Source organism: Arachis duranensis, chromosome 5 (genome assembly GCF_000817695.3).
Source record: "Arachis duranensis cultivar V14167 chromosome 5, aradu.V14167.gnm2.J7QH, whole genome shotgun sequence".
NCBI classification, from domain to species: Eukaryota; Viridiplantae; Streptophyta; class Magnoliopsida; order Fabales; family Fabaceae; genus Arachis; species Arachis duranensis.
Window position 1 is genome coordinate 88,583,528 of NC_029776.3, and position 16,095 is coordinate 88,599,622.

At 40.9% G+C, this 16,095-nt stretch overlaps 1 protein-coding gene across 1 annotated transcript; it reads right to left on the reverse strand.

The window, feature by feature from the left end:
• Window positions 1-13,885: 13,885 nt before the first annotated feature.
• Window positions 13,886-15,626, reverse strand: LOC127747668 (uncharacterized). Its single transcript, XM_052261807.1, has 2 exons — window positions 14,795-15,626; window positions 13,886-14,208 (listed from the first exon to the last, which is right to left on the reverse strand). Exons 1-2 carry the CDS (start codon window positions 15,624-15,626, stop codon window positions 13,886-13,888), a joined length of 1,155 nt encoding a protein of 384 aa, XP_052117767.1.
• Window positions 15,627-16,095: the final 469 nt, after the last annotated feature.

The window sequence follows — 16,095 nt, forward strand, 5'->3', positions numbered from 1 at the left end:
GAAAACTTACCCTATGGCCTATTTCTCACCAGCATTTTTGAATATTTTAAAGTTGATCTAACAAATGAAGCTGTTGAGAATAAGGTTTCATTCATAAAAGGAGAAGGAGTTTCAAATGAACGCACCAAAGGAAAATGAGATGGGGCTGGTGACAAGAATGCTGACTATGAATCGGAGTTCAATCTCTCGGATGATTTATGTGTTTCTGAATTCTGGTTCTATTTGGTTCTTTTTGAACTTTTGTTAACTGTTTGGATACTTTTGTCTTGTGATACTCTGTTAAACACTTGGTTATTTTGGATGCTGGTTATATTTTGGATATGTTACATTCCAATGATATTTCTTGCATGTGCCCCTTTGATGACAAAAGGGGGAGAAAGTGCTGAAAATTGAAACTGGAAAACAGGGGATGAAATTCTCTTTGAGAGTTCATGATCACCTTTGTTGAAAGGATACACCTAATGCTTGATAATGCTTGGTTAATTATAATTGTGATGCATTTGTTTTGATATTATGGATGCCTGGTTGTTAATTGGTTGTTAACATGTATTCTTGTGATAGTTTTATCTTGATGAATATGCTTGCTAATAGTGGAATAGGAATATTCTAATTCATCTTGGTAAACATATTTGCTGAGTACTTTATTTGGCAGTTTCTTTAAGCATTAAGTGAGAAAATAAAATTGATGTAATCATGCAGGGAATAAAATATTTTCTTACCATAAGTATGTTGCTCTAATTTGATTGAAAATTTTTTAAGAAAACAGCAACTTACTTTCAAAAATATTTTTGTTGTGCGTTTGAGCAGAAAATCAAATTATTGATAACAAATGAGTTTTGATTATCTTCTAACTCTGCTCATAAATCAAGCATTTAGCATCATGTAATGAAAATGCTAAATAACATTGTTACTTCAAGCTTGATTTTAAAAATGTTACAGGTTAGTGCTTCCCTTGGTAAAATAAGCATACATTAAGGGGGAGCCATGTGACATTTAGAGAGGGGAGAAATTCAAATTCAAAGGGAGTATTCTTTACTCAATCTTTAAATTTCTTTCCATTTCAATTTTAATAATGTTTGTCGTCAAGGGGGAGATTGATGGGTTTAGAAAACTCTAATTTAATTTTGATGATGAACAAACATTATTGAAATAATTAATTACAAAATTATTAATTTGATTTTCATTAAACATATGTTAATTAATAATTTTGTGATGCAGGTTTTTAATTGGGTCGAAAAATAAAAACTGCCGCAGGCCCAAAACAAAATAAATAATCAGCCTTGCTTAATGGTTCTTCTAGTTTGTGGCTGAATTATTTTAATATTAATTGGGCCAGAACTCAAACATTGCCATAAGCCCAATTAGTTTGAATGAATCAAAACTTTATTGGGTCAGATTGAACTTTGTTACTACCAAGCCCAATTTAGTTTTGATGAATGTTACCCAATGATCCGAAAAATAACTCATCAGGAAAGCAAATGTTATCATTGGGCCAGATTAAATGTTGTTGCTACCAAGCCCAATCTTAATTTTGATGAATGTTTCCCAAGCTTGGTCCGAAACCAAGTTGGAGAGAAAGCAAGTGTATTGCTTCTAGCTTCCAACGGAATCCACTTCTAGTGGAATTCAAATTTTGTTAAAATGAAGTTAATACATGTATTGGAAACATGAGAGAGAATTTGACTTTAATTTGATGGGCATCATTGAGTTACACGTTGCTTAGTAAAAGGGAAGTGGACATTTATTTTTCTTTATCAAAATACATTAGTTAATATTCTAATTTCTCTTTCTTCTCTCTCAACTCTCTTTCTCTTTTTCGGTCAATACCTAGGAAACAATGGAAGCCATGAAAGCTACATGGAGCCACCGAAAAGAAGGAAAGGCATGTCTAAAGACCATCATGATGATGGCAAGAAAACATAAAAAATGTAGTGGCTGAGATTCTTATCACTTGTAGTAAGATTTTGTGATGAGATCTTGGCTTCTTCATACCAAAAATGGTTCAAGGATATTCGGCCAGCATGGAGGAGATTCTTGGAGGGATGGCTTGTCTCTGATTCTGCTCAACCACCACAGGAAGTAGCTAGAGTGGCGAAGTGATAGAGGAGGCAGAGATTGGAGCAGATGAAGCCATCATCATCATGAAGCATCAAGGGCTAGAAATCCATCTTGGAGAGCAAGCCAAGGATGGAGCGCTCGGATTGATGAAGAGTGATGACCAAGGAAGGACTAGAGGTATTTGCATGTTGGGTTTTGCATGGGTTACCTCTTCTCTCTTTCTGGCTGAACCGGTTACATGTGAAGGAAAAGAAGTTAAGCTTGGTTTTTGGTTCAACTGTGGAGGCTTCCCTCTTCTATAAAAAGGGAGAACAGCCACGGTTTGATTCAAGGAGTTAGAAGTAAGCGTTGAGAGTGCAAGGCACAGGATTCTCAGAGCTACCTAAGCTTACAGATTTTCTTCTCCTTTAATGTATTCTATTTTGTAATTTTTCTGTTTAATTTTGTCATGTCTTGAGTCTCATGGAAAAAGGCAAACAGTGAGGTTTGTATGAAAAAGCCAAAGAGCGGAAAAAGGCAGAGAGTGCAAAATTAAAAGAAAAAGCCATAGATGTCTTAGAGTTCCTTTGTTCATCTATGTTGTGTTTCATGATTCTGTGGGAATCCCCTTGTAAGTTGAGTTAGCACTTTACAGTTTGTAATCAGGTTGATTATAGTGAAATTCCATCATTGTTGTGATGGAGACTGGATGTAGGTTGCACTGCACTTAGCAGCTGAACCAGGATATATCTGGGTGTAATTTTCTCTCTCCTCTACTCCATTTCTGTTTCTGCTGCACAGGAGCTAAAACCAAAAATATCTCGTGCCAAGTGACGAGACAAAAACAAAGTCTCGTGGCTAGGGACGAGACAAAAATCAAAAAGTCTCCTCAAGGACCAGCAAGTATAACTAAGCAAAAAAGGGGCTAAGATTCAACCCCCCTTCTCTTAGCCACTGAAAACCATCAAACGCAAAGGTTGGTGTCGAGTTCAACTGAATGGGTCTAGGAAGTTGTTTGGCCGTTTTAGTGAGAATTCAGATTGCTTGCTACCCGGATAGAATCATAATGATCAACAAGAAGACAGGTGCAAAAGCAAGGTTTGAGACCCCGAAATTCAGTCCAGCAATCAACACTCTTGGGGCCTTGTCACTTGCTTTAACTTGCTTGAAGGCTTTCTGCGCCTAGTTTGGGATCCTGGAGGCTATTGGAAGTACAAACATTGGTGGGAATTCCTGGATCAGTACAAGTACAAGCCACCATTGTAACACCCTAACTATCAAAATGTCACGCTTCCGGCTGCGCCACTCTGATAGTTCGAGTATTACCATGAATCTTATAATATTTAAGACTAAAAATATGAGCCTGTTTAAAACTTAAAACCGCATAACCTTTCGATAGCTCTTTGTCATCGAAAACATAAACGTACATGTGCATACAAACCAGATACAATCCCTTAATATATATATAACACTAGCTTACAAACATACATATCATAATTCCCTATCCCTCTTACAAACTTAATAAAGATAAAAGCGAGGGAAAGATCATAGCTAAGATAATACAACAATACAAAATAAATAGAAAAATAAACATAACTCTTCTGAAGCTTCGTCTTCCATATCCTAAAAAGGAATAACCTGTAGGGGAGTGAGAACGTCGTCCTCGCTTGTTCTCACTATAGGATTACAGAAATTGCTATAACAAGATACGTAAAGATAAAATCATTCTTAGAGTTCAGTGATCATAGCTCGTCTTATGAGTCTTTCCAATAACCATAGATTCACATTCGAAATCCAAAAAATTCCTTTTTGAAGACTTGCTAACTTTCTCAAATATTCTAAAACAAAACCTTTTTCCTTTCTTAAAGAAAATGTTTGAAAAGTTTTTCCTAGACCGCAACCATGAAAGTAACTATGACTCAATATACCATTCACGGCCTCAAGCCCATCCAATCCAACACGGCCCCCGGCCCAAACATCTCAATCAGCAACCAACTCATCACCAACCAATCAATTCAAACACAATCACAATTAATGTGGTTCAAGCACAATCAAGAGCAATTACAACAAGTATAACAGTTAGCAATTAACATAAGTATTCACATAGGCAAACCAAGTACAATATGCACACCCAAACAATATCACATAGATGCAAATGATGAATGCCTGTCCTACTGGCTGTGATATCACATTGTCGGTTCAATTGCCAACCCGACACATTCCCATGGGAATGTTTCCTTTCGGTCACGTATAAATGGGAACCCTCTAGGATAACGTGCCCGCCACACGGTCCAGGATGTCAGTGCCTGCACACTCTTGTGATCCGAAAGGATGTGAGCGGAATACTTTGCCTCCGACCTCACATCTACACGTAAGCGGGATTAACCACCGTCCTTACGCGGGCACCGCAACTTCGACAAGCGGGATTAACCACCGTCCTTGCCAGGCGCAAGAGACTTAACAACAATCTCGTCAATTATCAAATCTCTCAACATAAGCGGGACGAACCCGGCCCTTATGCCTACCAAACAATAACTCATCAATTTTGATGATATCCACAATCAATCAGGCTCAATATCTTATTTCAAAATCATTCTTGACCCATTTACTTTTAAATAACAACGTAGTCAAATCACAGCTAGCCAAGAATCACTTTTCAAAACGGAGCCACTTTCCACATCTTTCCAACACTTTCAAAAATCTCAAAACCATGCCAAGTTCAAAATCTCTTTGAAAGCCTCAATCATTCATTTCTAAACCAAAATTTGATCGTAAGATTCCTCAGTAGAGTCTCAAGACTTCAGGGGAGAATAACCTAACTCATTTATTAAATTTCTTGAAAACCTCCGAAACTTTAACTTCTTGAGTTGGATAAATAGAATAGGGTTTGAATCCAAAACCAAATCGTGTTTCCAATTATTCCGAACCAATTTCAAAACCAACCAAACTTAAGCAGAACCAAATCATTTTTAAACCAAAAACCAATTTCAGTTTTATTTTTAAATCTATTTCTAAGGGCTCGGGAAGTGTTTCAATTTTAATAAATCAAAGTTCCAAAAAATACTTCAAGCTCTTCCTAAATGTCGTAAAGTGAAATAGATTAATTAAAAACCAGGTTTATTTTAAATCCATTAAAACCCCTTCAAAAATCTATTTATGTAAATCAAATTCCAAAACATAGAGATTTTCATATTTAAATTGATTTTTAAGGCATAATTCCTTTCTTAATAATTATACCAAAAATATAGAGATTTTCCTAATAAGGCAAGTTCAAACATAATTTATTTCTCAAACATTTAAGTCAAAGCATAATTCATTCTTTTCCAAAATAATAATTCTAATCAAAATCTCAGATTTTCTAGAAATTCCGGCAACATCTCCCCTAAAACTTGGACTTTGCCACCCTTTTCGGGTCCCAACAAAACCAATCATCAACTCTTTCTGACAGATTCAAGACCAAATCAGTTTCCAATAAAACAAAACTCAACTTTCAAATTATCAAAAATCATTCAAATCAACCAATCCAGAAATCTCCAATTTATCAGAATCAGACATTGTTACAATCGAACAGGCACCCCTATTCATTCAAGATAAAACTAGACAATTCATAAGACTCACATAATCACTAGAATTACATTTCGCACAGCATATCTACTTATAACAATTTCCACTTTAAAATAAATCAGTTTGTATAAAAAGCCCCTACCTCGATACGTTGAAATCACAATTCAAACTCGTTAACCAACCCCTTTCGTCTCGACCCGAAACCAACAACCAAAATTCTAGCTCCGCTTGTTTTTCTCAATAGCAGAAATAGCCTCAACGCCACATATAAGCCCGGATACTAATTCCTAATACATCAATATCGCAAAAAATCTCAAAACTCATAACTGAAAGCTAATGGCGAGGGTTCCAAGATAGAGATACGTACTGAAATGAAAGGAACGGCACAGTGGTCACAGCAACACTTATGCGACATGAAATCATCAGATCCCGACTGAAACTAAGAAAGAACGGCTGAACCGAAACAGCAGCGGTCTCTGAGCCGGTTTGGTGGCAGTCCGGCAGCCACCTCAAGCAGTAGCAGTGACCGGACTCGAGCGATAGCGACTGAAACCCACGTACAAAGACAATAAAATTTTCCGGAATCTTAAACGAATGAAAACCAAATTCAAAACCCTTACCAGCAGAGTTTTCCGGCGACAGCAGTTCCGACGGAGGCGGCGCCGACGACGAGTTCCAACATCAACGACAGCAGCAGCCACAGATTCCGGCAATGACGACCCCCAGCAGTGGCGGCGGCGGACCAGAGCAGCAGAAACGGAAGGGATTCATCTTGCTGCTCTCTCACCAGCAGCGGCATCAACCGGCGTCTTCAGTGGCGGTTCCCAGCAGCAGCAGCAGTGGCGTTTCTCGGCGACCCCTCATCCGCGGTGGCGCTGGGCAGAGATGGCGACGGCGCGACTGGCGGTGGCGAGCTTGGACGACGACGGTGGCTTCACAGGCGTGGCTAGGCGCGGCGGTTCCAGGCCCTCAGCCCTTTCCCACTCGCGAACCCTCCTCTCTCCGTGTCGCAGCTTCAGGTGGACCTTCCACCGGCACTCTCCTCTCAGATCTCCTCTCTCCTTTGGCAGCAGCAGTGGCGACGGCGGCAGTGACGCCCGCCATGCCACCTCCCTCTTCTCCCTTCTTCCTTTCGGCGGTCCCTTTCCCAGTTTCCCTTTTCTTTTTTTGTTTCTTCTTTCTGCTTTGCAGCTGCTGCTGCTGCATAGGTAGGCTGCGTTTGTGTATGCTGTGTGTGGGTATGGAAAACGGGTAACCGGGTAGGGTTCCAGGGTTAGGGTTTTTGAGTAAAATTAGAGTTAGGGGTAATTTGGTAATTTCAAATAAAATTGGGAATAATATAGTAATTGAAACCCAAATTAAATCCAATACTAATTGTATATAGAAAATAATATTTGTTCATCAATTTTACAAATTATTTTTAATAAAATGTCCAAATCAAATGGTTAAAAATAATATAATTAAATCCTTTATTTTTCCCAAACAGCAGTATTAATATATAAAAATATTAATCATTTAATCCAAATCATATAGAATTATTATTATTTTATAACTACCAACTTTATAATTTAAACATAGAAAATAATTCAATAATTGTAAAATTAAATGAAATTCTGATTTAAATAGCCAAACCTCATTATTTTTGAATTTTTAAAACTTTAAATCATAAATAGAAAAATAATCCAAGAGTATAGAGTTTGGATAAAAACCTTAATTTATTTCAAATTCGATAAATCAAAATTACCTTAAATTATTCTCAATAAAAATGATTTTCCCGAAAATAAAACTGTAAATAAATATATGATTTGAGATTAGTTTAAAGTAGGACTTTTCAAAAGTCTTGGGTCTTACAACCATAGCAAGAAGCTCACCAGAATATCCAACTTAAGGACTTTAACTAAAAGTGCTAGGTGGGAGACAACCCACCATGGTATGATCGTTCCTTTTCTTCAATTTTGATTTTATTTTGTTTTGTTTGTTTTTATTTTATGTTATTTTCATTGAACCTGGAATTATTCGTAGCATCTACATTAGCATTGCATATTGCATACTGTATAATTGCATAAAAAAAGAGAGAGAGGGAGAGCATGCGACGCGACAGCGTCGCCGACGCGACCGCGTCGCAGGTGGCTCATAGAGAATAATAAATCGAACAGAGAGTCACACAGGAGTGTGGCTGGAGGCGTGCCTTTGGCACAAATCATCCCACGCAACCGCGTCACTAACGCGTCCGCGTCCCATGGGATACATGCCTCCCACGCGTCCGCGTCACCCACGCAGACGCGTGACCTGAAATTCGACGTAAGAAAGGGTGCACGACCGAAAGTTGTGCTGGAGTGGTGCTGGATTGGTGCTGAATGCGCAAGCCTTACCACGCGGACGCATGGCTGATGTGTCCGCGTCACGTCCCTATAATGGCCACTCACGCGATCACGTCGACCACGCGACCGCGTCACCCTGGAATTTAGCAATAATGAATTTTGAACAAAGAGTTGTGCGAGCGCGAGGCTGCCCTCGCGCCAGTAGCACAAAATGCGTCATGCATCCGCGTGACCGACGCGACCGTGTCGATTAATTTAAGCGCAAGTCACGCGGACACGTGCCGCACAACTTCTCCAAATCAGTGCCAATTATCTTATCTTTTCTTTTCTAATCCTAATCTCTTCTATTTTTTCTTCTTTTCTTCTTTCTTCCTCACTTTATTTCTTTCACTTCTCATTCCTTTTCACCTTCATTCTATTTTATTTAATTTATTTGCATATTTCATTCATTGCATTTCAATTGAGTGCATATTTTTCTTTTCTTTTCTAAATTCATTATTTTTCCTTTGGTGTTGAATTTTCTTATTTAACTGTTGCATCTTCTCTTGAATTATTTTGGGTGCTTAGTGACTTGTTTTATTCTGGTTAGGTAATATTATTTAAATCAATGCCAATCTTTTATACTTGTATTACTTTTGCATTGACATGAATTTATATTATCTCTCCTTACGCACACTCTCTTTCCTCATTGTTACAAATTTTCACACTATTGATATGCCATGTGCCCCTACTGTTTTCTCACTTGCATTTCTCACTTGCATGTTGTAGCTACCATGTAGTTGAGACCCCTTATTATTTGGCAATAACACCCATATTTTATTTATTTTCTTATCTTTATTTCTGGGTTACTTTCCTTCTTTTTCTCTTCTTTCAGGATGGCCACCAAAGAAGGAAAGGGAAAACTTCTAAAAGGGGAGACAAACAAGTCCATTTGCACAATCTTTGAAGAAAAGCATCAGTTGGAACAGCCCATCCACCTGCACATCTCAGCATGCACCGAGGACAGTGCACTCTTTAAGTGTGGGGAGGTCGATACCGATCTCCATGTGGGTTAGCTATTTTCTTCTTTTCAACACCATTGTCTTATTTTCTTTGTTTGTTCATTATTGCATTTGCATGTTTAATTGCATGTTTGTTTGATTTTATGCATTTAAGTACTGCTTGGTTGAGAAATAATAAGTTTCTTTTTTTTAAGACCCTATTTTTGAAAAAAGTTCACTAATTTAAATTAAAACCTTTTTGTGTTAAATTTGTTTGAAGTTGTATTTGGAACATGGCTTTTGAGCCAAAGAACACACAACCTGTGAGATTTTGAGCTTATTTATATGGTTACATTATTTAACCATAATATTTTATTCTCGTGTATTTTCTTCTCTATAATTGCAATCTGTATTTTGTTCCAGTCTATATGTCCATTGTTTAGTGTATTTACATGCTTACATACGATTGAGGCCATATTTGATTATTAACTCACTTATCCCAAATAAGCCTACCTTTTACATCACCTTTGTTAGCCCCTTGAGCTTTTAATCCCCTCTTGTTCTATAACCACATTACTAGCCTTAAGCAGAAAAATAAATAAAAAAATCCCAAGTGAATCTTTGTTAGCTTAAGATAGAAATTGTGCATCAACTAAGTGTGGGGAAACTGTAGGAACATGGGTTAATAAGGGAATGTATCATGTTTCCAATTTATTTGAATATCGGGAATTTGGGAACCTACTCATGAAAAACCAAAATAGAAAAATAATGAAAAATCCATGTGCATTGACAATGTTATGTTTACTTTTATGATTCAAAAAAAAAATTCAGTAAATAAGGGGACAAAATTACTCCAGTGTTAAGCTTTAATGGAAATATCAATGCACATGTGATAAAAGTAAAGAAATATAAAAAATTTGGTACATGAGTATGGGAATCATACAAAAGTGGGAATTATGGGTAGTTAGGCATGAATTTTAAAATTTCTATAAAGTATGTATATGTTAGGTGAAATCTTAGACTACTCAAAGATTCACTTTACTAGCTCACTTGACCTTATATATACCCTTACCTTTACCTTAGCCCCATTACAACCTTGGAAAAGACCTCATGATGTTTGCATTGGTACATTAAACATTGTTGATTGGCTAGGTAAAGAACAAAGTTTAGAAAGTATGACTAGGGAAGAGTAGAGTGATTGACCCTAAACACTTGAGAGTTAGAGTGATATCCACTACCAGTGAGGGTTCAATGCTTGATTCTATGTTTCCTGCTTTCATGAGCTATCTTCTTACAAGTTTACTTGTTTTCACTGTATGATTTAAATTAATGGGATTTGATTTGTATTTGTCTTAGAGAACTTGTTTGCTCTTAACCAAGTAGATAGACTCATTTTAGCATATAGTCGCATTCATATACATAGGTTGCATTGCATTGCATTGCATGAGTCTTACTGTTCTTTATTTATTCTCTTTGTCTCCTTGAGCTTAGCATGAGGACATGCTAATGTTTAAGTGTGGGGAGGTTGATAAACCACTATTTTATGGTTTATCTTGTGCTCAATTAAGTGGTTTTTATCAACTCTTTACCCACTTATTCATATGATTTGTATGTTTTACATTTTTCTTCCTGATTTTGTACTATGATTGAAAACATGCTTCTTTGGTCTTAATTTAGCTAATTTTAATCCTCTCTTATTACCATTCGATGCCTTGATATGTGCGCTAAGTGTTTCAGGCTTCATAGGGCAAAATGGCTTAGAGAATGGAGAGGAAGCTTGCAAAAATGGAAGGAACACAAGAAACTGAGAAGAAGACTAGCGAGAAGCGACGCGGACGCATGGCTCACGCATCCGCGCGATATGGAGGAAATCACAGCAACGCGAATGCGTGCCTGACGCGAGCGCGAGGATTGGAATCTGCACGAGTGACGCGAACGCGTGGACGACGCGATCGCGTGGCAAGGAAAAACGTTGATGACGCGAACGCATGGACGACGCGATCGCGTGACATGCGCGATCTGCAGAATTTTCAAAAAACGCTGGGGGCAATTTCAGGCCGCATTTTGACCCAGTTTTCGGCCCAAAAATGCAGATTAAAGTCAGGAAACATGCACAGACTCAGCATGCATTCAATTACTCACTTTCCATTATTTAGATGTAGTTTTTAGAGAGAGAGGTTCTCTCCTCTCTCTTAGATTTTAGGATTAGGATTCCTCTTAAAGGAATTAGGATTTCTTATTATTTCAATTCTTCATCAGGTTCAATATTGCTTTTACTTTATATTTCTCCTTTACTTTCAGATATTTTAATGATATCCTTTAATTACTTATATTGCCAGATTGACTTATGAACTCTTTATGTTTAGATTGATTTTCTCTTATTAATGCAATTGAGGTATTTCAGATCTGTGATTCTTATTTAGCTTTTTATATTATTGGCTTTAATTGATTAACTGGAATCTCTTGAGTTATCAAACTCATCGTGATTGATAATTGTTATTCTTGCTGATTAATTTAGATTCCACTAACTCTAGTCTTTCCTTAGGAGTTGGCTAGGACTTGGGAAATCTAACTAATTAGTTCACTTGACTTTTCCTTGCTTACGCAAAGGTTAACTAAGTGGGATTAACATTCATTCTCATATGAGTAACTAGGATAGGACTTCCGAATTTTCATACCTTGCCAAGAGTTTATTTTATAGTTATTTATTTATTTCACTTGTCATTTAAATTACTTGTTCCTTACTTTCAAAACCCCCAATTTACAAAACTCATAACCAATAATAAGAACATACCTCCCTGCAATTCCTTGAGAAGATGACCCGAGGTTTAAATACTCGGTTATCAATTTTAAAAGGGGTTTGTTACTTGTGACAACCAACACATTTGTAAGAAAGGACTTTTGTTGGTTTAGAAGCTATACTTGCAACGGAAATTTATTCTGAATTTTAGATCATGCAAAAGTTCTCTCTTCAGTAACCGGCCCTTACGAGCTTCCAAGCCAAAGCCTTTCCCCCGATATGGTGGCTGCAACATCCTTCATGAACTTCCCTTAACACGTAGTTCGTCTGGTCGGGGCGTAGGGATTTCAACAAGGGTTGGTTCAGTCCTCTCTTGAATAGGTAGCGCTGTACTATTACGTACTTGGCCGCCTCCCTTCTTAATGTTTTTGCCGCCTTGTGGTTGTCGGGGAGCTTGCCGTTTTCCAAAAAGTCAGTAATTGGGTTGATCCATGAGGGAACGACGTCTGCTTGGGTCACGCACAGGGCGACTGATCAAAGAATGATTTCCTGTTCCTGGCTTTGTACTAGCCAGTTTGGATAGGAGGTCGGCTCATGTGTTTCTTTTCCTTGGGACATGCTGCAAGACGACCTCCTCAAAATCCTTGCTTAGACCCCTAACCTTTTCCAGGTACTTTTGTAGCAGAGGGTCCTTGGCTTGATAAGTTCCATTGATTTGGGAGGTGACGACTTGAGAGTGTCACCCCATCTTCTTTTCACAACTGTAGGCCGCTAATAAGGGCCTCATATTCCACCAGGTTGTTTGAGACCGGGAACTCAAACTTGACGGACTGCTCGTATACCATTCTTGTCGGGCTCTCGAGGATTATCCCTACTCCCCCAAACGTTTGGTTGGAAGCTCCGTAAACATGGAGTTTCCATCGTATGTCCGGGGTTTCATGAGGGTCTCCTGTTACTTCCACCAGAAAGTCGGCCATAGCTTGGGCCTTAATTGCATGTCTGGGTTCATATTGCAGGTCATATTGAGATAGCTTGACTGCCTAAGTCATCATCCGCCCCGCCAGGTCGGGTTTTTGCAAGATCTGGCGGATCGCTTGATCTGTTTTGACGATCACCCGATGACCTTAGAAGTATTGTCGCAACCTTCGGGACGAGGTCAAGAGTGCATACGCTAGCATTTCCAATTTGATGTATCTTAACTCTGCCCCTTGCAGTGCTTTGCTAACAAAGTAAACCGATTGTTGGATTTTCCCTTCCTCTCGCACCAAAACGGCCGCCAAGGCTTCGTCTGTTACTGCTAAGTACAGAAACAACGTCTCACCATCCTTAGGCTTGCAGAGAACAGGGGGTGCCGAGAGTATGCTCTTGAAGTGGTTGAATGCCTTTTCGCATGATGGAGTCCACTCAAAAGCTATTCCTTTTTTCATCAAGCTAAAGAATGGGAGGGCTTTGGCCGCCGACACGCCGAGAAAACGGGATAGTGCCGCGAGCTTTCCGGCCAGCCTCTGCACGTCCTTGATGCATCCTGGGCTCGTCATTTGCAAAATTGCCTCACATTTCTCAGGCTTGGCTTCAACTCCCTTCTGGGTTAACATGAAACCCAGGAACTTCTTAGCCTCCATGGCAAAAGCGCACTTGAGGGGGTTAAGCCTCATATTGTGTCGTCGGAGGGACACAAACACAGTCTTTAGGTCACCAATTAAGTCTTCCGATTGGCTGGTCTTTACCAAGATGTCATCCACGTACACCTCTACTGACTTCCCGATAAGGTCGCTGAAGACTTTGCTCATCAGCCTTTGATAAGATGCTCTTGCATTCTTTAATCCGAACGGCATTACCCTGTAGGAGTAAGTGCCACCTGGCGTTATAAATGTCGTTTTCTCTTCGTCAGGCCGGTGCATCGGTATCTGGTTGTAACCAGAGTACGCGTCCATAAAACTCAGAAAACGATATCCCGCGACCGCGTCCACTAAAGCATCAATGTTAGGGAGGGGGAAGGAGTCATTGGGGCATGCCTTGTTGAGGTCCGAGTAGTCTACACACATCCTCCATTTCCTGTTGGCCTTTTTAACCAGGACTACATTCGACTGCTAGGTCGAGTAGTCTAGTTCCCGAATGAACCCAACTTCTAACAAGCTGGCCGTCTGCTTGGCCACCTCGTTGGCTCTTTCCAGGGACATCTTCCTTTATCTTTGGGCTACGGGCTTGGCATCTACTTTAAGGGCCAGGTGATGTGATATAAACTAGTGGTCGATCCCCGGCATGTCAACTGGTGTCCAGGTGAATAAGTCGCCATTCGCTCGAATCATGTCTATCAAAGGCTCTTTCAGGTTGTGGGGGAGGTTTCTGTTTATGAAAGTGAACTTGTCCTCTGAGTCCCCGACCCTGAACTTTTCCAGGTCTCCTTCAGGCTCTAATCTCGGTTTGTCGTCAATCCTAGCGTCTAGATCGGCTAGGAAGACCCTAGATGCCTCCTTCGACTTCTTCCTTAGGGAGAGGCTGGCATTGTCGCATGCGACCGCCATTTCCAGGTCTCCCCTGATGGATCCCACTGATCCATCATTGGCTACAAATTTCATGATCAGCAGCTTGGTACATATTACGCACAGAACTCGTTGATTGTTTTCCTCTCCAAGATAAGGTTGTATGCCGTGGAGTCCCTCAGCACGACGAACTCCGCCACTAGCGACCTCTTTCCTTGACCTCCCCCTATAGAGACCAGGAGAGAGACTATCCCATCCGATTTTATAAAATTATCTCCCAGGCCGACCACCCCATGCTGATGGGTTTTTAGGTCGGTTTCTCAGAGGCCCAGGGCGTCAAACACGTTTCGGAACATAATGTTGGAGTTGGCGCCAGTGTCAACGAGAATTCGCTTGACCAAACATGTTCCCACTCTTGCCGTGATTACTATGGGAGGCTTCTCCGGTATGTCGTGGAACCATTGATCTTCTGGTCCAAATGATATTGTTGGGGTACTCCTGGGGGAGGGTCCATGGTTAGTTGATGATACGGCTAGAACCTTAGCGTCATTCTTTGCTGCCGACTTCGATCTCGGTGTTACGTCTCTTCTGACCACGACATTCACGATAGTGAGGCCGCGGTCGTTGTCTTCTTCAGGCTCTTGCCTTGGCTTCACAATGCCAGTTTGCCTTCACGGATTGCCTGTTCCAAAGCATCCTTCAAGTCGAAGCAATCCTGGGTTTTATGACCAAAACCTTTGTGGTAGTCACAGTAGAGATTTTTGTTTCCGCTGGTTCTGTCCTTGAGCTGGCGAGGTTTCGACAAGATGCCTTTGTCGGCTATCTGTTGGTACACCTCAACCATCGGGACCGTCAGAGGGGTGTAGTTCGTGAACTTTCCTACTCGGGGGAACGGTTTGAAGGGCTTAGTCGGCCCTCCGTCCTTGGAGTGCTCCCTGGACCTTTCCCCATTCCCGGGCTGGCGAGTTGGAAGATGGGCGGGCTGCCATTTGTTGGCCGCCACCACTTGGCTGACCTCCTCGTCGTTGATGTACTCTCTCGCCATATTCTGGATTTCCTGCATGGTCCACACAGGTTTGGTAGTGAGGTGTTTCCTGAAGTCTTCATTCAACATCCCGTTTGTCAGACATAGGCTAGCCACTGAGTCGGTCAGTCCATCAATCTCCAGGTATTTGTTGTTGAACCTATCAAGATACTTTCTGGTTGGTTCGCCGCTTCTTTGGGTCACCCCTAGAAGGTTGATTAGGTGATTGGCTTTGACAATGCACGTGGTAAATTGTGCTAGAAAGGCACGGGTTATGTCTGCAAAAGTCGTCACGGACCCTTGAGGGAGAGCGTTGAACCAACGGATTACCGGACCCTCCAGGATCATCCTGGCCTCAAAGGCCGTTAGGTACTTCTGGGGGTCTTGGGTTCCATCGTATCTCATGTCCGTTGGCTTGTCAAAATGTTTCGCCAGCTGGACCTCGAGAATGGAGTGGTGAAAGGGGGTTGCTCCCATGATTACGGGGTATCGTCGCCTTCTCGGCCTCTCCCTACTCTCTTCACGGTCTTCCTCCTCCACGTGTCTCGCTAAGGGCCGGGTGTAGATTACGGGGTCTTGCCGTCTCCTCGGTACTTCCCTGCTTTTCCCTTGGCCCTCCGACTCTGCGTGTGTTGGGGGTGATTAGGAGCTCGGTGTACGCCTGGAGCGGTTCCTCCGGGGGCTTCTTCCTCGAGTTTCCCTTCTCCTCTGAGGAGACTGGGCATGGGGTTGACTCGGGCTGGGCTGGTAACGTTTCCTGGTAGCCAGCTCCCTCTCCAGGTTTTGCATCCTATGGCGTAACTCCTGCATTATTCTTGCACTGTCGCTTCCCGTCCCTCCAAAAGGACGTCTTTCCCGGGAACAGGAGGGATGCTCTTCCCCTTGGGAGGGGGATCTCGTATGTTCGCGGGAGGAAGCCAAGGAGGCCACCCTACTGGTTTGGTGA